We start from the raw sequence: 21,689 nt of genomic DNA, 5'->3' as shown, positions 1-21,689 counted from the left end.
TTTTAGGAATCTTGGTAATTGTCCATTTTTTTTCTTTTACTTTGTTTAAAAAAAAAGAAAAAGAAAACACTCCGAGTAAGCACTTAAAGATAAAACATTACAAAGAAGGATTCAGTCATGGGAGTTGCCTATCCCATACAAAGCTCAACCAAAGCCAATACCTTTTCTTAAGATTTTCTTCTTGCACAATTACCTGACATTAAGAGAGGGAATGACATTTTATCTTCATCACAAATTATTTTATTTTATTTATAAAAATAAATATTCTATCATATTTATTCATTTGGTTTCATAAATATAATATATGAAAAACATAATATTTTTTTTTGAATTCAAGGATACCCCACTCCTTGGAAAGCGCACTTTATGGATCCAGGTGAGCGAGTAAACCCCGGCTGTCTCAGGCTCTTACAAGATGTGCACGCTCTGACTCGAACTCGAGACCTGCTGTGTAGATCTCAAACCCTTTACCATCACGCTACGCTTCTTGAGGACGGAAAAAAAAATGAATGATATTTCCAAATTTAGGAAAATGAATATGATAGTTTGGAAAAAAATCATTATATCAATTTTATCCCACGTGGCAAACACAAGTTTTTCTTAGGGTGGTGAGGCATAAACTTTCGACGTAGGGCAAAGAAAAAATCTCTTCCCATTAAAAAATATTTAACTGATATATAAATATATGATAAAATCATATGGAGACATTAAAAAATCTAATTTAATTAATTATGAATATATAAATAAATCTTAATTATGATGTTTGATGGGTTGTTTAAAACTACTCCGAAAAATAACTTAGTGTATATATATAAGGTAATGTCTTGGAATATATATCTTGTATATTTATTTTTTATTTTGAAAGTATAAAAATTTATTTTAAATTTATTTTAAAAATATATTTATTTTATATATTTATCTTTTTTTAATAAGAAACTTTTTAAATTGAATTCAATTAAAAGATTTTAATAAAATCTAATGTTCGGAAAAAAATTAAATGTTAAGAATTGAATTTAAAATATAATTCAATCTCTATAAATATATAAAAGTAAATTTATATGGTCAAAATCTCTAATTTACTACACCAAAAAAATATATTAATGTTAAAATTAAAATTTTTAAAATATCTATTTACTTATTTTTTTTGAAATTTTTTTAAAGTAAATGTGACAGTGATAATATAAAAAACAAAATAAATTAAATTTTATCTTTTTTAAATAAATAAGTTGAATTTCAATTAAATATTATGATTAAATTCAATTATAAAAAAAATTAATTCCAAACAACCTATAAATATGTTTTTATTTTTAATATATATATATATATATATATGTATGTATGTATATATATATATGTATGTATGTGATTTTCATGTTGATACACTAACCAAACTCAAATGGGAGAATAAAACATAAGCCCAATAACATTAGAGTGGGTCAAGTCTAAAAGTAAAAAGAGCATATCTTATTTTTGAAATTACTTGTTGCAGACAGACAGGCAGACACACAAATAGATAGGAATTGCGCAGCTTACCTTAAGATCTCCGTTATTTTGGTGTGCGGTTTTTTTTTCTTTCAATTTTATTACACATAGATTTTTACTACCATCGTATCTCTTCTTCCTCAAATCCCTTAGTCCAAAACCAAATAGTCACTTGCTATATAATCAGGTAATTCTTTCTTTTTTTTTTTTTTTTTTTTGCATGTTTAGTTGATTATTGAATGATGGTTTTTTTTTATTGGTTCTATAATCTTGTGATTGCATTGTTTAATGGGGTCTTAATTGGATTTCTTGTTTGATTCGTGACGATGGATCGCAGGGATCTTGTTTACTTTATGTTGATGAATTATAAAAGAAAGACTGGAGGTTTTGTTTCTGTTATGATTTCTTTTCTAATAATGGCTTTTCAATTGTTTTTATTTTGTTAATCAGTAGACAATTACAGAAACTGAATGATGGGTTTTGTTTTTTGTTTAACATATTTTAGTGGGTACGATTCCATTCTTAGATTTCTGATAAATTACATCCTGATGCTTTGATGCCAAATTTAACTTGAGGAATGTTTTTTTTTTTCGATTTTTTTAATTAAACATTGGTTTTGTAGACTGAATTTTGAACAAATTCGCTGCTTTGGCCTCTCATGGATCTGGGTTTTCTATTCTTAACGTAATGCAGTTACTTTGCATATCTGAGGAAGTAAAAAAGTAAGTAAAGATGGTGAAGCTGACAATGATTGCTCGTGTTACGGATGGTCTTCCGCTAGCAGAGGGACTGGATGATGGTCGTGATGTGAAAGATGCTGAAATGTACAAACAGCAGGTCAAGGCACTTTTCAAGAACCTTGCATCTGGCCACAATGATGCTTCGAGGATGTCAATTGAAACTGGCCCTTATATTTTCCAGTATCCTGCTTTTTTTTTTTTTTTTTTTTCTGGATCTGATCATTTCATAACCTTTGGAAGTTTGTTCTTGATAGCCTGACACTCATGTACACTGCTCCTTAAACTTTTAGTTAGACTTGCTTAGCATGTCTACACGTGTCTTTAACATTTCTATTTTTAGATGATCTCCCTCCAACACTTTAAAGATCCTGCACCTACTGCAGATTCAGAATCAAGCAAACCTTATTAGTTATTCTCAAAAGTTTTATATGTTGCTGGATATTTGTTAACAGTTTAATGGCACTGCAGAGAACTCTTAGAAAAAGGTGTTTTTCTTACTGATTGTACATCCGCGTAAGTGTATTTTTCTGGTTGTGAAAGCAGCTGCACCTGCATAACTGTATCTGTTTTCCTGTTTGTTGGTGGTTTTCATTGAACTTTATGGGGTCATTTGGCCCATCTGTTTTAATTAAAGTGAAAATTAACTTTAATACGTGCGATGAGCTTGCTTGTGCATTTTATTTATGTTTCCCTAATTACCTAATTTATGCTCATGTGATGCTACTTGGTAATATCAATTCACGTTGTCAATTCCTCTTTTTGAATTTCAAACTGTGACATTTATTTATTTATTGTATTTTGTAAAATTCATTCTATAATTTCTGTTGTCTTATTATTCTCTCTTAAAGTCAACCATATTGGATGTTTTCCTTTACTTGAGATTGTAGTTATATTATTGAAGGACGTATTTGTTACCTCACTATGTGCGACCGTTCTTATCCTAAGAAGCTTGCCTTTCAATACCTAGAAGACCTTAAGAATGAATTTGAGCGTGTCAATGGGCCTCAAATTGAAACTGCTGCTAGACCATATGCCTTCATTAAATTTGGTAGGTTTTTTTTTTTAATTTATTTTATCCTGAATGAATTAGAATTGTTCTTATAGATACTTGATGTTCTCTTACATTCTCTTTGGAACTTCTTCTAGGCTTGATTTTGTTTTTCCTGTTTATGTTCTTAAGATACTTTTATACAGAAAACAAAAAAATTGTACCAGGACACCCGCACCCAACGGAATATTGCTAAGTTGAATGATGAGCTGTATGAAGTCCACCAAATAATGACTCGCAATGTGCAGGAAGTTCTGGGTGTTGGTGAAAAGCTGGACCGTAAGATATCCAATTTTAGTTCTAACAAATACTTATGTTCTCTATCATGTTTATTTTCTTTTATTGCAAGAGTTTACAAAGAATGATGATTTTTTTTATGATTATGGTGCAAGTTAAACGTGATCCATGTCTGTACTTGAAATATAGGTTTTAATATATGTTTAGATGTTGTAGTATTGATTAGATTAAGTGATTGTTATTTAAGTATGATCAACTCGGATATGCTAACAAGTCATTGTTGCTTTTAGCAAGCATGAGTTATATATGCTAGGAGAGATGTATGCTTTTTCCTTGGTCAATGAAGTTGGTCTTTTGATTATTATGAAGCTGACAAGCACTAGTAACTTATTGATTTAGGGCAGTCCCCGTCACCTATTCTCCTTGGTCATGTATCTCCACATAGAAATGGTACACTAACCATATTTTCCAGGGCTGCCATTATTCTGCAAGTATATAACACCAAATTTATGAACTCCGATGGGGAATCATATTCATCCCTTTCAAAGAGGGGTTTTTTTTTCCTACTAATAAATTAAGCTGAACTAAATCATGTTTCTTGCATATTACTTGATTTTGGTCAAATTACCCATGTTCCTTGTTTTTTGCATGCAAGTGACATACTACACATCTATTTTTTGCTTCATCATTTGTTTTTAATCACTCCTTTCTTCTTCTTGGATAAAAGATGCTGCATTCTTACCTTTCTTCTCCCTCTACATATGTTCACAAAATTCTCTCTTGCATATCTGGTGACAATGCAGAGGTCAGTCAAATGTCAAGCCGGTTAACATCAGAATCCCGCGTATATGCTGACAAGGCAAGAGATTTGAATCGACAGGTTAGTGCCATTTGATAGTTTAACATACAGTTTTAATCCAACCGACACTTTAGCAACTTGCTCTCTATTTATATGCTTTTTATCCAATGTGCACTTTCCCTGCTGGCTTTGTTCCTGTGGAGGTTTTTAGGGCTAAGTCTTGTTGAAGGCCTCTGGACATGAGATCTGTGTGGTATATTATTGTTAAACAAAGAATCATTCTTATGTCCTTTCAGAGGAATATCTATTGTGCATTCAAGTGTTTTATATTTGTTTCGCTAGACTAGCCCCCTTGATATTTTTCATTTGCCATTACCCATGGTAAACTACAGGATTGTGACTGAAAAGAAAAAAGAAGAATAAGTTGATGTGGCTCACATGCTTAAAATTTAATTGGGTGCTCCACAATTGCTATGAGACTATGAACTGTGCTTACCACTGCTTGTAGTTTCCTTTCTTAAGATATAATTTTTTTTGGCAAATTCTTTCAGAGAGAATATGGATTTCAGGATTGTTTCCTGCTGGCTTTAACCATAGTTCTAGCTGGAATTTTAAAATTTTCTCCATGCTTGTTTTAAGATAATTTTCTTTATTTATATATATGTTTTATGATAAATGTTGGCATTGGCTATTGCTAAAGTTCTTGACAAATGCTGAAACCATAAGCCTATGTAGTAAATACACTTGAAATTTACTTATGATCTGCTCTACACTATTTGAGTGCAGGCCTTAATTCGAAAGTGGGCCCCTGTTGCCATTGTGCTAGGAGTTGTCTTCCTCCTCTTTTGGATTAAAACAAAGCTCTGGTGATCCAATGGCCTTTTGTGGTTTCTGAGAAATGTTGCATGTTTTCCTGGGTTTCTCTTGCATTGTAGTTGTTTGCCTGTGTTCGTGATATAAGTTCAAACTTCAGATTGGAGACTGGACACACATGAAGGCTTCATCATGTTTCAAAGTGGACTCTAGTTTTTGTTCATGGCAGGCATTAGTTAACACATGAAGGCTTCATCATGTTTCAAAGTGGACTCTAGTTTTTGTTCATGGCAGGCATTAGTTAAAAGGACTGGTTCTTTATGTACGTCCAAACTACATATGGAAATGTGAAAGAGAAACCCCTGATGTTACAGTTAGGCAAGGATCAAATATATATTGGTACAGTATGAGGATTTTCCGAATTCTCAACACTCTATATAGGCCTTATATAAATATCTATAATTCATCAATGTCCAATAATGCTCTAGATTACATTGATATACAGCCTGCAATTCATAATTCACCTTCGTGATTCATGTGTGCACACCTCTCGTTTATTTACCACAAAATTTTTGGTAAAGCATTATAACCATACAGTTTGCTGGAAGTTTTCAGGTGCCATATGCCATGATACGCCGTAGTCCACTTGGTGAATTTTGCTAATATTTTTGACAGCTTGGACAGCGCTTGATGATTCTATGGCTTGTTGATGATTGAGTATCTGAGTAAACTTTAAATTTCCGTGTGCTGCAGCCCATGATACAAAGAGGTAAATCTGTGAGATTCACTTGCAGCCCATGACTTTCTCCGGGGAAAGAATGTGACATTTCTTGTAGTTGCCCTGTTAATTTATATAAACCCTGGTTTCTGTTCGTCTAATCCTTTTGCACCGATTAGTGGCGCCACGCAATAGCCTCCAGCCATAGGGATATGATTAAAAGGAATCTTCGGGCAGATGGGATTGGCACCAAGAAACCAACTTTCTCTATTTCTGTATCACAGAACAGAGTATTTATTTGAGGAGTGGAAAAGAAATTGAAGTAAAGGATGAATTGCGTGAATGCTAACGATGGAAAGTAGTCTAACCTTGCCGTTGTTTGGCCAGTGAGTAGGGGAACCGGGAATAGCAAACAAAAGATGAAATAAATAAGAGCCATGAAGTAGATGTAGCATGAGAGAAAGTCCATTCGACTTGTGCTTCTCAATCTGTCCAGCTTGCCAGAACTGAAAAGTCTGAAATTCCAAGGGATTTTCTTTTGCGGCTATGATACGTAATCTCTTCCATCCCTCCCTTTCTTGTCATCTTCCCTTCTCCTTTTTACCCTGGCAAATTCTTCAATGCCTTGGTTGGAACACAAAGTCATTCCGTATCTGCTGTTTAATTTTACGTTTTAAAAATGTTTTGATTTTTTTTACTTCTAATTAAATTTTTGAAGTGTTTTCAAATTGTTTTTTTTTAAAAAAATAAGAAGAGAAAACGAAATAATTCAGAATCAACAATAAAACATGAAACTCCTTTTTCATGTAAAGTTTATTCGGACTGACATCACCTATATGCGTGGAAGAAGTAGAGCTGCTTACCTTAATTGTTGCCGGAGCTTCTACAGCACCTGCAGCTCCTTGCAGGTTACCAATCGTGGATTTGGTAGAGTTCACTCTTAACTGATAATTTGGAGTAAAACTAATCATGTTGAAGATGGATTATGAAGATTTAATACAAAATGAATTATTTTATCTCAGCATTTTTGCCGAAACAACGAACTAGAGCTTGATATTCAGCTAGATCGCCAGTTGGCGTAGATGTTGCATGAGCGCTTATGTAATTTACATCTTCTCTATCTACACCAGATCGATCTAAGGCCTGTTCTATGCAGAGAGAAATACCCTTTCCTGATTTCAGAAATAAAAATAGGAGCATTAATTCATATCCTCATATAGGTAACTGAAACTTTGCCTCTGAGGTGCTTGAATATCTTCTCTTCATCAGAATGAAAGAAACACACACTTACAGTTCATCCCCTCGAAACTTTTTGCTATTCGAATTTTAGAAGAGAACGTGGAGAACAAAGGAGAAGGAACATAATTATTATTATTATTTTTATTTTAATGTTTTTGTAAAATGTCAAATTAGTATTTTGTTTTTCAATAGACTTGTTTCTCACCATCAGGATGAGGTTCAGTTATGCGATAAGCATCACAAGTGCAGCTTCCACCAAGGAACTCCGCATAGATATTTTGCTCCTCTTTTCTGTCATACGAAAATGGAATTTAAATGGAGAAAACCTTGTACATATAAAAGGGAAAATCCAAACAGACTGCATAAGGGGTGATCTGCTGCAAGTGTTCCTTAGCATGCCCCAGTTCTTCTAGCAGCAAAACACCAGCTCCTTATACCAGAACAAGTCCATCGCGACCCTGCTCAATTACAGAACTCGCAACTTGGCTTAAGACTCTGACTGAGAACAAATGAACCTTTTGACTGAAAATGCAGTTTACACACATGTTTACCAAATTTGGAATAATGGGTGCTTCGGAGCCGCCACAAAGCTTCAAGTCCTGCAAATATCCCAAGATGAGGATGACTGTCGGAGAAAAATAATGACTAAATATTGTTTTACATAACCATGAGCACTTCTACCAAGAAATTATGTTTAATAAAGAAAGATTAGATGCATTCCTGAAACAAGAGTGGATCTAGCAGCAGCATTGTAAATACTATTTCAATGGGACAAGTGAGAGGCTTACAGTTTCACCTCTGATGATATGATTTGCAGAATTAAGTATACAAACGTTGCTAAATGAACAAGAGGAGGATACTGAGTAGTTAGGGCCCATCCATCCCTGAAACTGGCCAAATGTAAATTTCTGGAATGTTGCATCAGCAATTAATTTTACACTAGGGCACTAGTTCATCCGATTGTTTTTAAGCTAACCAAATCCATGCATTTTACTCTCTGCTTGCTGTTTTGAACCTTCTAAAAGTCTTGAATTTATAAGATGATGCAACTTCACTTACCTTCAGACCTCCAAATGAAGCATATAAAGCATAAACTTATCTGCCCTCTTCGAAACCTTCGGCGAGACCCATCCAAATGGTGAGAAAGACTTGATTTTTCCAGCAATTTTCTGTTACAACTAATACTGAGACTGGGAGTCATAAAGTTGATACAACCATTTTTTGCAGTGGTTTTTGAGCCAAAGAAAACATACAGTTGGAAATTCTGCACAGTGAAAGCACTCAATTCTACTTATCCCGCTAACACCGTCGGGAAGATTGGTGTAGAATACATCTACATCATGATCAATTGAGGTTACAGCACCCATTCCAGTAACAACAACACGCCGTTGCTCTTTAGTAGGCCTTCTTCTCTTCATGATCAGATCGCTTTCATGAGTTTGAACAGCCATAGCAATAATGAATCCTAAAAGCATGGCAGAATCAATACTTTCTAAGAAATTTTATTAACCTCTACAGGCTTTCAATTTTAACCGAAGTACTAGATTCTTACGCCTTTGCTTTTGATTCATTGGTGCTGCTTTTTATCAAATAAGTGAGAAAACATGGTCGCCCAAGATGGCTGGAGACAAAGACAACCTCTTTACACTGTGGAACTCCTCAGAGGGCTCAAAAGATTGGAAAGAACTCATTGATATTTGGATGCCAGAACCATAGAATGATGAAACTGAGTTACATGAACGCTTGTCAGCACCACCAATATCGATGCTGCATTTGGACACCAGCTTCCCTGGTCTGTTCCTTCTGCTCATTGTTTTTGGATATTCAGACATAGGAAACCTTAGAGGCTGATCTTTCTCACAAGCCAGAGACATATAAAGAGGCGGGAAGACACATAAAGGAGAGGTCATTGAAGTAGCAGCCACATTGATAAAGCAAAGAGTTGACACAGAAAGAAGCCAAACAAGAGCGACGAATGTAGACGCTTGCCGTTTCTAATATATTGTTAAGAAAGCTGCTATGCCATATGTTTTTTAAAATAGTATTTGTTGTTTTTTTTTTTAAAAAATATATTAAAATATAATATTTTTAAAATCAACATTTCAAAATTTTAGAAAACATTAAAAAAAGAAATATTAATTTAATATTTTTTAAATCAAAAACATTTTTAAAATACATCCAAAAATAAAAGTAGAGTGGAAGTCAAATATATTCTCGATAGCTTAACATTGTAATTTAAAAATCCTTATATCAACCCTAATTCCCGCTTAGCAGCAACGGAAACATTATTTTTGAAAAATATCATTATTTTTGTTTCCATCAACGCTTACCTTATATAAACCCTTTTGATTTTAAAGAACAAAAACCCAAATCAAAGCAGTCAGCGCACTTAACAATGGTAACCTATAAACAAAAAAAACCCCAAGATGAACAAGAAGAAGAAGTTTATAGTACTGAAAGTGGAGGGTCCGACCCGGATTATGATTCTGATACTGATCCAAGTTACAGCATTATTGAAGAGACTCGAAGCAATCTCTCAAGATTGTCTATCAAGAAGAAATCAAAGTCACGGTTAGTGTAATTAAATCTCGAAAATCCTGAACTGTTTGCTGTTAAGAAAATAACATTGTAATGTAGTTGACTGGTTGAATATTTTGGTGTAGCGTTGCAAAGGATCTGGACCTGAGCTTTGATAAAGACCCAGGAGAAAAAGAGACGAAATTGGCAGAAGTAGATGAGAAAAGTTATGAGGAAGTTCAAAAGATCATACAAGGTTAGTAATACAGTCAATAATCTCATATACACGCAAGTAAACACTAGTTTTATATTAGAGCATGGAGGGCAAGATAGTGATAACTTACATGGGTTTAGATTCTTTGAGATTGGGTTTTGATTTCTTGCTTTGTGACGTGATGGAAGCTGGGAAGTTAGAGGGGCTCAAAGTGGAGCAATGTAAGGTCTATTTGAGGAAGAATAAATTGAGACTGACTGGCAAAAAGGACACACTCATCCAGCGCATAAAGGAGCATCAAGAGTAATTTTGCATCTTCTTTGAAGCTACTGATTCTTTTTTTCTTTTTGTCTGTCGTTTTGATTTTTTGTTTATCTTGATGTAGGATTTTGAGTGGCGGAGGGGAGAAAAAGTACCCCATATCTAGCTTTGTTTTGGACTGTAAAGGTAAACCACATTAACTTATTATTGATTGATTGATTTTAATGCTTGAATGCATAACCAGCCTATAAGACAAGAATAAGGGATAGCTTTTTGTAGAATGGGTGATGGATGCTCTATCGATCAATTTCCATGATGCATAAAACCATTCATAAATTATTTTTGGTCATTTTGTTCTTTCAGGTGTCATCAGCTTGCACTGTTCTAGCTTAGTTTTCTTCACTTTCCTTCAAGTTTATATCTGAGACATGTTATTGCTTTTATGCAGGGGATGCATGCAGAGGTGACATTGTCATGTTTGACCAGAATGTTTACGATAAGTATGTCTTTGGAATAATATCTTTGATCTACAAGACGATGCAAAGGATACATATGTTGCGATTAGTCTAGTGAAATTTCTCTAATCTTGTATTGTTTTTGCTTGATTTATATCTGTTTCTGATCAGGTATAATATAGCATCACGAAGTGCCATGGGTCCTCCTATCGGAACAAGGATGGTTGCAGGTAAAATTGTGCAGGAAAGCTATGGTGCTGCCAAGCAACAGCATACATTTACAGTGAGTTAAAAGCCACATGTGATTTGGTTTATCGGATTAAATGTAAGACGATGGACATACGCATGCCAAACTCTGAATCTTGCACTAATATGTCTTGACAATGCGTTCAACCTTTTTGTAAGTGATTGAAGAGCCAAAATTAGAGAAGAAATTGAAGTTATTTTAACCTGTATTTTTTCTGTCTTATCTGTACCTTTATAATTTTTAGAAGATGAATACTTGTATGTTGATTTTCTTGTGCAATGGAGGAGTAAGTCTTCTGTGAAGTAGAATTTTGATAAAAGCTCCATTTCAGTTTCTAGAATTGTTCTGTTTATTGAAGGAAGTGAGTGGCTAGCGTAGTAGATTGAAATTGTGAGTCTGTGTATACTGTACATTCGATGCATCACCTTTGAATTGCACATCCAATTTCAATAAAATATAACTCTAGTTATCTAACAAAATGAGAGGATCAATATCAGATAGCAAATAAAATGGTTTTGATATTTATGTGACCAGATAGAAGTCCTTTGGAGCAAAGGGGAGAATCCACTCCCTCCACTTCATCCCCTCCTGATAAAGGGTCGGAACCTGTATCGAATGAAGACCTTAAGACAGGTTTATGCCGTGTAGATATGATTTTTCTTAAGACAAGTAATGTTCATTTATTTGAAAAGAAAAAAAAATCTCCCCTCAAAGGCAAATTGATTTTTATCATTGCAGAGATGGGAAGATGAAGGAGAAAGGCGCAAGATTCTTCTCGAAAAGCACTTAAGAGGTTCTCTCGCCAGGTCTAGCAGAGAAACCAGGATCCAGGAGAAGGAAGGGAGGAAAATGCTCAGGGTGGAAAGGTACTCTGATTTATTGTCATGTTGGAATATTGTTGAAAATGATAGGCAATCCAGTGAATCAAAACTTACCTGTTATCTGGTAGACTTGTTCAGCTATGTTAACATGCTAAAGTTTTCTGTACTTTAGGGCCTTGAAAAAGGAAGAGACAAACAAGAGTCGCTCTCATTTAAATCCCCGCACAAGTTTAACCAATGGGTTGTCAAGGATGGATCAGAGACAACCCTTGAAATGTGCTGACAGCTATCGTCCAATGGGATCACCACACAGACAAGGCTGCGAACAACCTAAACTTCATGCAAACCGAGGGGAAAATGATTACCGCGGTCAAGTTCCTGGAAACTCAGTCGAGTACAGTGACATCCAGGATGATTTTTGTTCAAGGTCTCCCAACTTCTGTAGAAAGCCACTGGCAATCATTCATAACTCTAGTCCAATTAGATCACCACATAGACAAGGCGGCGACCAACAGATACAGCTATGCAGATACTTTGCTCAAGGAAGATGTCATTACGGTCACAATTGCAAATTTGTGCATGAATCAAGGGAGGGACAACTATGCAGATACTTTGCTCAAGGAAGATGTTATTACGGTCACGATTGCAAATTTGTGCATGAATCAAGGGAGGGACGTGAGCAGAGGAGAGAGGAGAGTGGTGGGCCTTGTAGCCCAAGGAGAGAGGAGTGGCCTACCAACCCAAGAAGGCTGGAACGAAGACCATACTTGTTCTGAAACTTTCCACTACTGTGGAAGGGTTCAATATTTTCCACTTCTGTGGCTCAAAAGATCGAGCTTTGTCAGGATGTTTTCTCTCATTAGGACAGGTTTCTGTGGAACTTGGTTTATTTTGAATAGTGGGTTCGGTTGATAAATAGCTCTCGAGAATTCATCAATGACATGCTAAAATTTTCTTCATGGTACAATAGTTGGATCAAATTCTTACATTACTAAATACAAGTCTATTCTTCATGGAACATGGGCTTAGTTTGGTGATTTGATGATTTTAGAATTTCAACAATAAAATTTAATTTTTTTTTATAGTTATCTTTGAACTTTATGGTAAGAAGAGAAAAAATAAAGAAAAAGAAAGAAAGAAATGATGAGATGCCTAAGACATAGGTATTATTGAAAAGTCTTATCAAAACAAATTCGCTGACACCAAGGTCGCTGTGGTGGCTTGTCCACATGCTGACATGTGTATTATATGCGCAAACAATTTTTTCCCTTCTTTTCTTTATTTAAGTCCTTGATTCCTTTACAGCTTTACCATTCAATCCTTAAATTTACTTGGTCGATCGAATGCAATGCAAAAGGAAAAAGAAAGGAAAGAAAAGAGAAAGATAAAAAAAACTTTGCGATGCATGCTCACAACCATTCAACTCTCTAATTCTGCGCTCTCACGCTGCCTAAGCACTTGGCATAAATTATGGACATGTGACTTATTAGTAGGAGTTAAGCAACGTACAACTCCAACCTTTCATGTTAATCACCTATAATTTTCAGCTTACATGTGAAGCAAAGCAATTATTTTTCATGATTACTCTTGCTCAAACTTTATAATACACAAAGTAATTTTACATAATTGAGATGTATAAATACCTCGGTTAGCCCAGATATTTTAGATCATGACATAATTTAGAAAAACTAAAATCTAATATGAAGTTTTTCATCATATTCTTTTCTAAAGATTTTAAAAACGAAGCTTTCATATTGGTGTATTCGGGTAGATTAACAAAGAAGGCTATTCCTTATGGTTTCTGCAACCCAATCCACATCTCCATTAGCCCTCCTTTTAGCTTTACATCCCTTGAATTGCTCCGGGGGGGGGGTTACCTTTGCATGAAACATTTACTTTCACTCCATTTATGTAAGTAAAAAAGAAAGCACCAATCAATTGAAAGAATTGAAATACGTCTAGAATTGCTTGAGCGAACCTGTATTTCCTTAGCCATAGATATACCCAAAGTCTGTCACAAAAGATTTATCTTTACAAGAGTTTTACTTGCAGAAGAGTTTGTTTGCAGAGAGGAGACCTAAGGAGATATAGAGAATAAGAAGTCAAACACATTAAACAACAGACCTCAATGTTTTTTCAGCAATCTCAATATTATGAGCTTTATCCTTATCATTCCCCTGTAAACTGGCAGGGAGATCTGTCACAGAAAGTTTATCCCGGAGGTAGCAAAACTGATTAGTCGTGTGTCCCTTAGTAAATATATCTATATGTTATACAGAGGTGGGACGTGTTGAAGAATTATATCTTTGTTGGCCACCTTTTCTCGGACAAAATGGTAATCCACTTCAATGTGTTTTGATCATGTATGAAAAATGGGATTTGAGGCAAGAGCTAAGGCACTTATGTTATTGTCAGATTTTCTGGAGAAGCAGACTAACTTGCTTTATTAATTGACTCACGGTATATATATAGAGATACAGGGGAAGGAGTTTAGAGATGTGTTTTAACTAATCTACTTTTACATAACAGCCTCTCCTAGATTGAAGCCTGAAAACTAGGGAGTCGATATATACAACTGCAACTAGAAAGTTGATACAACTGGTGTTTTATTTCCTTGTAACTTCTAATGGCTCACGCTAACACTCCCCCTCAAGTTGGTGCATAAATATCTTTGATGCCCAACTTGTCAAGTGAGTCATGAAAAATTCTACTGGAAACTGCCTTTGTCAATATATCTGCCAGTTGATTTTCTGATTTGACAAAAACGAACTGGATGATCTTTTCTTCAAGGTTTTGCTTAATAAAATGTCTGTCTATCTCAACGTGTTTTGTTCGATCATGCTGAATAGGATTTTGTGAGATATCGATTGCAACTTTATTGTCACAAAACAAGTTCATCTCTATGTTAGGACCGTAGCTTATTTCCATTAGTAACCTTCTAAGCCATAGTAATTCACAAAGCCCTTTTGCCATCCCCCTAAATTCGGCTTCAGCACTTGACCGAGCCACCACCTTTTGCTTTTTACTTCTCCATGTAACTAAGTTTCCTCCCACAAATGTAAAGTACCCTGACGTGGATTTTCTATCTAGAATACTCCCTGCCCAATCCGCGTCTGTGTATCCTTCAACATCCAAGCGGTTGTTTTTAGAGAACATTAGACCCTTTCCTGGTGAGGATTTCAAGTAACGAAGTATTCGAATCACCGCGTTCATATGTTCTTCGCTTGGATTATGCATAAATTGGCTCACAACACTTACGGCATAAGCAATATCAGGGCGAGTGTGTGACAAGTAAATAAGTTTTCCCACCAGCCTTTGGTATCGTCCTTTATCCGTTGGTACTTGGTCTGTGTGTTCAGTGAGTCCGTGATTTTAAATGATGGGAGTATCTACTGGTTTGCACTCTAATAACCCCACCTCAGACAGTAGATCTAGCACATACTTTCTTTGGGACAAGAATATACCCTTCTGTGACCTTGCCACCTCTATTCCCAAGAAATATTTAAGTCCACCCAGATTCTTCATCTCAAATTCGGCTGACAATTGCTCTTGTAATTTTTACATTTCTTCAGTGTCATCCCCGGTGATAATCATATCATCTACATAGACGATTAAGGCTGTCAACCTCTTTTGTCGATGCTTCAGAAAGAGGGTGTGGTCTGCATTGCTTTGAACAAACCCATACCTTCTCATGGCTGAGCTAAATCTCCTAAACCATGCTCGAGGAGATTGTTTTAATCCATATAGAGCTCGCTCCAACTTGCATACAACTCCAGTTCCTGAAGATGATGTAAAGCCCGGTGGGATATCCATATAAACTTCTTCTTCAAGGTCACCATGGAGGAAGGCATTCTTTACATCAAGTTGGAGTAACGGCCAGTCTAGATTTGCTGCAAGGGATAGTAAAACTCTAACAGTATTTAATTTAGCAACTGGTGAGAAAGTCTCAACATAATCTATACCGTATGTCTGTGTGAATCCTTTCGCTACTAGCCTTGCTTTGTACCGGTCAATCGATCCATCTGCCTTGTATTTAATTGAGAACACCCATTTGCACCCTACCGTTTTTTTCCCTTCAGGTTGCGGTATCAGCTTCCATGTATTATTTTGCTGTAGGGCTTCCATCTCTTCTTGTATGGCTTGTGCCCATTTAGGGTCGGCCAAGGCATCTGCTATATTATCTGGAGTATGACAAGAGGATAATACCTCTGTGAAACTCTGAATTGGATCAGGTAGGTGTTGTGTGCTTACATAATTAGCGATGGGGAATTTGGATCGCCTTTCTTCTGTATCAGGGGAGTACCTGTTTGGTGGCTTTCCTCTGTTGTGTCTGAAAGGTAACACATACTCTACGGGAGTATTCAAGTCAGAAGTATATGGGGGAACAGTGGAAGAGCTTACCTCAAGGTTGTTCTCAGTAGGAGATTCAGGTACTGCAGAGAGAGGGGTTGGTTGGCTTTCTTGATTCACAAGCTCTCCATTAAGTCGGTTTTCATGTATTCCTTCAACATCATTTTCAGTCTCCTTAAGTTGGTTTTCATGTATTCCTTTAACATCATTTTCAGCCTCCTCAAGTTCTCTTTCTCCAGCTTGTGCTGGACTGTCACCAATGGATGTAGCTGCAGGGTTTGTTGAATTATCAGTGGTGCTAACAGTGGCTGGAGCTGTTAAGTACCAATTCAATTCATTCAGTTCTTCCCTTTTGCACTCCCCCTGAAGAGCTAAATTGGGGACCGTAGGAGAATAGAAATGTCCAGACTCAATAAAGGTAGCATCCATGGTGATATAAAGTCTCTTGTTAATGGGATCAAAACATTTATAGCCCTTCTTAGTTGGTCCATAACCCAGAAACAGACATTTTACAGCACACGGATCAAGTTTGGAGCGTTGGTTCTTATGGAGATGAACAAAAACCACACAGCCGAACACACGTGGTGGGAGCAGCAACACTGTGGGTAGTGCAACATGAGAGGAGAGCATTTGCAGGGGAGTTTTGAATTGCAGGACCTTAGAGGGCATTTTGTTGAGTAAGTATTCTGCAGCACTTATTGCATCATCCCAGTGGTGAGTTGGGACATTTGTGCCGAGAAGAAGAGCACGAGCTGTTTCCAAGATGTGGCGATTCTTTCGTTCAGCAACACCGTTCTGTTGAGGAGTCTGGGCACACGAGGTTTCATGGAGGAGACCTTGTTGCTGGAAGAATGCTTTGAATCGTTGGTTGACAAACTCCCCTCCATTATCTGACCGAAGCACTTGTATTTTGGCTGAAAATTGATTCTAAATCATGGTGTGAAATGCTTGGAATATTGGGAACACCTCCTCCTTTGTCTTCATCAGGTAAAGCCAAGTCATTCGGGTGGAGTCATCGACAAATATAACAAACCAACGATAACCAGTTACAGTCGTTCGTGGGGAAGGTCCCCAGACATCAGAGTGTATAAGAGCAAACGAAATACTGCTTTTATTCAAACTTGCATGGTAAGAGTTTCTGTGGCTCTTAGCCAGAATACAAGTCTTACAATTAAAATCAACATCCTTTGATTGTAAAAATAAGTTCGGAAATAGATGTCTTAGATATCCGAATGATGGGTGTCTAAGACGACGATGCCATAACCATATTTCTCGTTCCTTGCTACTGAGTTGATGGTGTACGTGATTTGCTTTCCCATGGTTGAAATCATCTAGGTAGTATAACCCCCCTCTCTTAGTACCACGCCCAATAATCTCCTGCTGAGAACATCCTGAAGAAAACAAACATTAGAGTATATCAATACCACACAATTGAGTTCTTCGGTTACTTGGCTCACAGACATTAATTTGTTTGATAATGAAGGAACAAGAAGAGTGTGGGACAAAGTGAGTGAGGATGATAGCGACACGGTTCCAGCTCCCGTGACTGGGTACGCGACTCCATTTGCATTTGCAATACAAGTCCTTTGTGGTTGAGTTGTGTGTGAGAAGTCCGCATGATCAAATGTTATATGGTCCGTAGCCCTAGAGTCAATAATCCACTCACTTTCATTTTGATGGCTAGAACTATAGAAACTTTGTCCACAGTTACCTGTTGCTTTAGAAGTGGAGGAGTCTGCCATAGGGATGAGTGAGAGTTGAGGTTCTGCCGTGACTGTTGCGGCTCTACCTATGCCTTCATCAGGTAAAGTGTTACCTTTTTTCCTCCTAGCTTGTAGTTCATGCCACCATTCAGGGTACCTATGCAACTTGAAGCATGTCTCACGAGTGTGTTTGGTGTTTCCACAGTGTGTACATTTCCCTCCATCAAAAGGACCCTTCGGTTTAGAGGATAGGTGATGCTTTCCCATTACCAGCGTTGGTGGTTGGCCAAACCTTGAGCCTTTAATGACCATAACAGCACCACTGGTTGTGGTCTCTGCCCCTGCTGTCATCACTGCCTGTCGAGTATCCTCTCTTCTGACGTGAGCATAGGAAACGTGAGCATAGGCCTGCTCAATTGTAGGAAACGGTTTCAGTTGGAGAATGTCACTACGAATGTTGTCAAGTCGATCATCCAGTCCGTCCAAAAAAATATAAACTCTTTCCTCCTGTATCAGAGAGTTATATTTTTGAATGTCTGTTGCACATTCCATAAGATTGGGGCGTCGAAAGTCTATCTCCTGCCATATTCCTTGTAAATCATTGTAATATTTTTCGATTGATCCTCCTCTCTGTCGCATCCGAGTTACCCTGCGTCGAAGTTCATAAACTTGTGATGTGTCAGTTCCATCAAAATATGTAGTTGCAATGGCGTCCCACACCTGTTTTGCTGTTAGGAAGCAGATGAAGTTTGCAACAAGTGATTGGTCCATTGAATTAATCAACCACCCTTTCACCACGGAGTTTTCAGTGCGCCATTTACGGAATGTTGGGTCTGTTTCTGAGGGTTGAGGTAAGTCTCCGTTAATATACCCTAGTTTGTCTTTGGCTGAGATGTTCATCTCTACCACCTGGGACCATAAAGCATAGTTGATCCATCCAACTTAATGCTGGTTGGTGCTGCAGAAGAGTCATTGATAATTGGTTGTGAGGTAGCCTGGGCTTTTGTCAAAGCCTCCGTCATCTTGGTCGTGAAGTTGTCAAGCATGAAGTCTGTTATGGGATTTTGTGGCTGAATCAATTCAGTGGAATATTCAGCCATGAAGTCGAAGTCGTTGGGTTAATTCTCTGTTTAGGTTATAGAAATCCCTAGACTATGCTCTGATACCATGTTAGATTTTCTGGAGAAGCAGACTAACTTGCTTTATTAATTGACTCACGGTATATATATAGAGATACAGGGGAAGGAGTTTAGAGATGTGTTTTAACTAATCTACTTTTACATAACAGCCTCTCCTAGATTGAAGCCTGAAAACTAGGGAGTCGATATATACAACTGCAACTAGGAAGTTGATACAACTGGTGTTTTATTTCCTTGTAACTTTTAATGGCTCACGCTAACAGTTATCACACCATGCGATTGGAGCAAAAGCAATAGAGACCTCTAGCTCACGCAACAACATTCTTAACCAATACACCTCAGCTGCAACTAGAGCCAAACACCAACATTCAGCTTCAGTGCTGAATTTGGACACCACATGTTATTTCTTAGCCGACCAAGATATTAGATTGGGTCCAACAAAACACTATAACCACAAGTTGATCGTCTGTCATCAGGATCAACGGCCCAATCAGAGTCATAATAGGCATTAATAGCAAAGGAACCAGGTTTGTAGAAAAGACCATAATCAAGTGTATGTTTTAAACATCGTAGCATGCATTTGGCTGTTGTCCAATGAGCAAAGGTAGGTGCTTGTATGTGTTGACAGAGTTGATTCACTGAGTATACAGTGTCGGGGTGTATGAGTGTGATATATTGTAAAGCCCCCATCATGTGCCTATATTTAGATGGGTTTGGAATAATTTCTCCATCGAATTTGGACATCTTAGAGCCTGAGACATAAGGAGCACGATACAAGCGGATACCAATTAGTTGTACATTATCCAAAAGATCAATAATATACCTTGTTTGTCGAAGATGTAATCTAGAGGAATTGCGTATGGCCTCAATGCCCATAAAATATGTCAACCGGCTAAGATCCTTCATAGCAAACTTAAGTTATAATTTAGAAATAAGAGAGGTCATAAAATTCTGATCATTCCAGGTAACAAGAATATCATCCATGTATACTAATAAGAATGCATGGACGTTCACAAGGTGACAAATAAATAATGAGGGATCAACTTGGGAACTTTGAAAACCAAGAGCCAAAAGAGCAGTGGATAGGCAATTAAACCAAGCTCGAGGAGCTGTTTTAACCCGTAGAGAGATTTATGAAGCTTACAAACAAATTTGAGGTGTATCGAATCCGCAAATCCTTTCGGTTGTGTCATATAACTTTCTCTTCTAACATGCCATAAAGAAAAACGTTAGAGACATCAAGTTAACGAATATCCTAGTTGAAAGAAATGACGAGGGCAAGAATAATATGGACAATATAAGGTTTTATGACTGGGATGAATGTGTTAAGAAATTAACACCACTTCTATGTAGATAATCCACAGCTACTAATATAGCTTTGTGACGTTCAACATTGTCGCCAGGTCGCCGTTTGAGTTTAAAAACCCATTTACATGGAACCACATTCTTACCAGGAGGACGAGAACAAAGTGACCAAGTTTCATTCTTAATAAGGACTGGAATTCATTGTCCATTACCGTACACCACTCGGGTATTAATGCCGCTTGAGCGTAGGAGCAAGGCTCAGAATAAACCAGACCTGCATGCAATGCTTGAAGGGGGTGACAATTAGAATATGAATGAAAATCAGGGGACCTACAGGGCTTAAGATGACCGGTTTGTGATCTGGTGATTATTTTAGTGGAAGGCATATAAGTAAGTATGATATCATTTTGGAGGTTAAGGGTTGCACTGTCTTGGTGATCAGAGGAATGGCTTAGAATTGGTGCAGGTGATAAGGGAAAAGATACAAAGATCTTGGGTTGGCCAGAATTGAGAGATGAGAGAGAGGGGTGGAGATGTGATTCGGGTGAGATAACGACTAGAACACTATAAATTTCAGGTGAGGCAAAGTTAAGAGTAACATGGGTGTCGGGTGAGCCACGGGCAAGAGCAGATTCTAGTGAGGAACTTGCAAGGGTAGGAGATAAACTAGAGGAAGGGGTGAAAATGTGTGAGGGATGAGTGAAGAACAGACCGGGAGACTTCCCCGAGGAAGGGACGCAGTTGGCAGGATCTGTGAGAATGGATTGTGCAGGAAATTTCTCTTTATCAAAAATCACGTTTCGAGATATGTAGACACGCTTAGAGGGAGGGTCTAAACACCGAAAGCCTTTATGATTAGAACTATAACCAATAAAAATATAAGGTGTGCTACGATATGATAATTTATCATTTGTGTAAGGACGAAGACATGGAAAACATTAACAACCAAAAGCTCAAAAATATATGAAGTCCGGAGGAGGATGAAAAAGAAGTTCATAGGGTGAAATATAATCAAGAACTTTGGTAGGGAGTCGATTAATTATGAAGATAACGGTTAGGAAAGCATCAACCCAAAATCTCTTAGATAAGCCCGATTGAGCAAGAAAAGTAAACCCCATGTCCATAATATGAAGATGTTTCCTCTCAGCGAGGCTATTTTGTTGAGAAGTATGAGGACATGATAGTTGATGAAAAATTCCATTGTCACTCAAAAATTGTTTAAAGATGGCATAACAATATTCACCACCATTATCACTTTGAAATTTTCGAATGGGGGATTTAAATTATTTTTGCACTAAAAGCTTGAATTTAACAAATATAGAATAAACATTGAATTTATTTGAAATAGGAAACAACCAACAAAAATAAGTAAATTCATCAATAAAAATAACATAATAACAACAACCACTCAAAGAAAGAGTGGAAGTGGACCAGACATCAGAGTGAATTATTTCAAAAGGAGCAGTGGATTCTCTTGAAGAATAAGAGAATGACAATTGTTTAGACTTGCCTAGTTGACAAGGTACATAAATTGCCTTTATTTATTGAATCACTAACTGGAAGAGAAAAATTAGAAATGACATGATGAAGAATATCTGAGG

General features: G+C 36.9%; 2 protein-coding genes across 4 annotated transcripts; both read left to right on the top strand.

The window, feature by feature from the left end:
• The first annotated feature begins 1,448 nt into the window (after nt 1–1,448).
• On the top strand, nt 1,449–5,589 carry LOC7461944 (25.3 kDa vesicle transport protein). Of its 2 annotated transcripts, none has more exons than XM_002304198.4 (6): nt 1,449–1,669; nt 2,105–2,402; nt 3,110–3,270; nt 3,403–3,549; nt 4,311–4,387; nt 5,093–5,589. In XM_002304198.4, exons 2-6 carry the CDS (start codon nt 2,215–2,217, stop codon nt 5,174–5,176), a joined length of 657 nt encoding a protein of 218 aa, XP_002304234.1. In that variant the 5' UTR covers nt 1,449–1,669; nt 2,105–2,214; the 3' UTR covers nt 5,177–5,589. The 2 variants fall into 2 exon arrangements, with proteins under 2 accessions (XP_002304234.1, XP_024452141.1); XM_024596373.2 differs by having other exon boundaries at nt 1,451–1,669; nt 2,176–2,402.
• Nucleotides 5,590–9,331: 3,742 nt separating this feature from the next.
• On the top strand, nt 9,332–12,671 carry LOC7461943 (zinc finger CCCH domain-containing protein 62). Of its 2 annotated transcripts, none has more exons than XM_024597146.2 (9): nt 9,332–9,647; nt 9,740–9,849; nt 9,996–10,110; nt 10,193–10,254; nt 10,517–10,568; nt 10,695–10,806; nt 11,305–11,403; nt 11,509–11,636; nt 11,764–12,671. In XM_024597146.2, the coding sequence occupies exons 1-9, from the start codon at nt 9,472–9,474 to the stop codon at nt 12,365–12,367; spliced, it is 1,458 nt and encodes a 485-aa protein (XP_024452914.2). In that variant the 5' UTR covers nt 9,332–9,471; the 3' UTR covers nt 12,368–12,671. The 2 variants fall into 2 exon arrangements, with proteins under 2 accessions (XP_024452914.2, XP_024452913.2); XM_024597145.2 differs by having other exon boundaries at nt 9,948–10,110.
• The last annotated feature ends 9,018 nt before the right edge of the window (nt 12,672–21,689 follow it).

The sequence above is a fragment of the Populus trichocarpa genome, chromosome 3 (genome assembly GCF_000002775.5).
Source record: "Populus trichocarpa isolate Nisqually-1 chromosome 3, P.trichocarpa_v4.1, whole genome shotgun sequence".
Lineage (NCBI taxonomy): Eukaryota > Viridiplantae > Streptophyta > Magnoliopsida > Malpighiales > Salicaceae > Populus > Populus trichocarpa.
The sequence above is the reverse complement of the archived record's forward strand: the minus strand, read 5'-3'. Positions and strand labels throughout refer to the sequence as shown.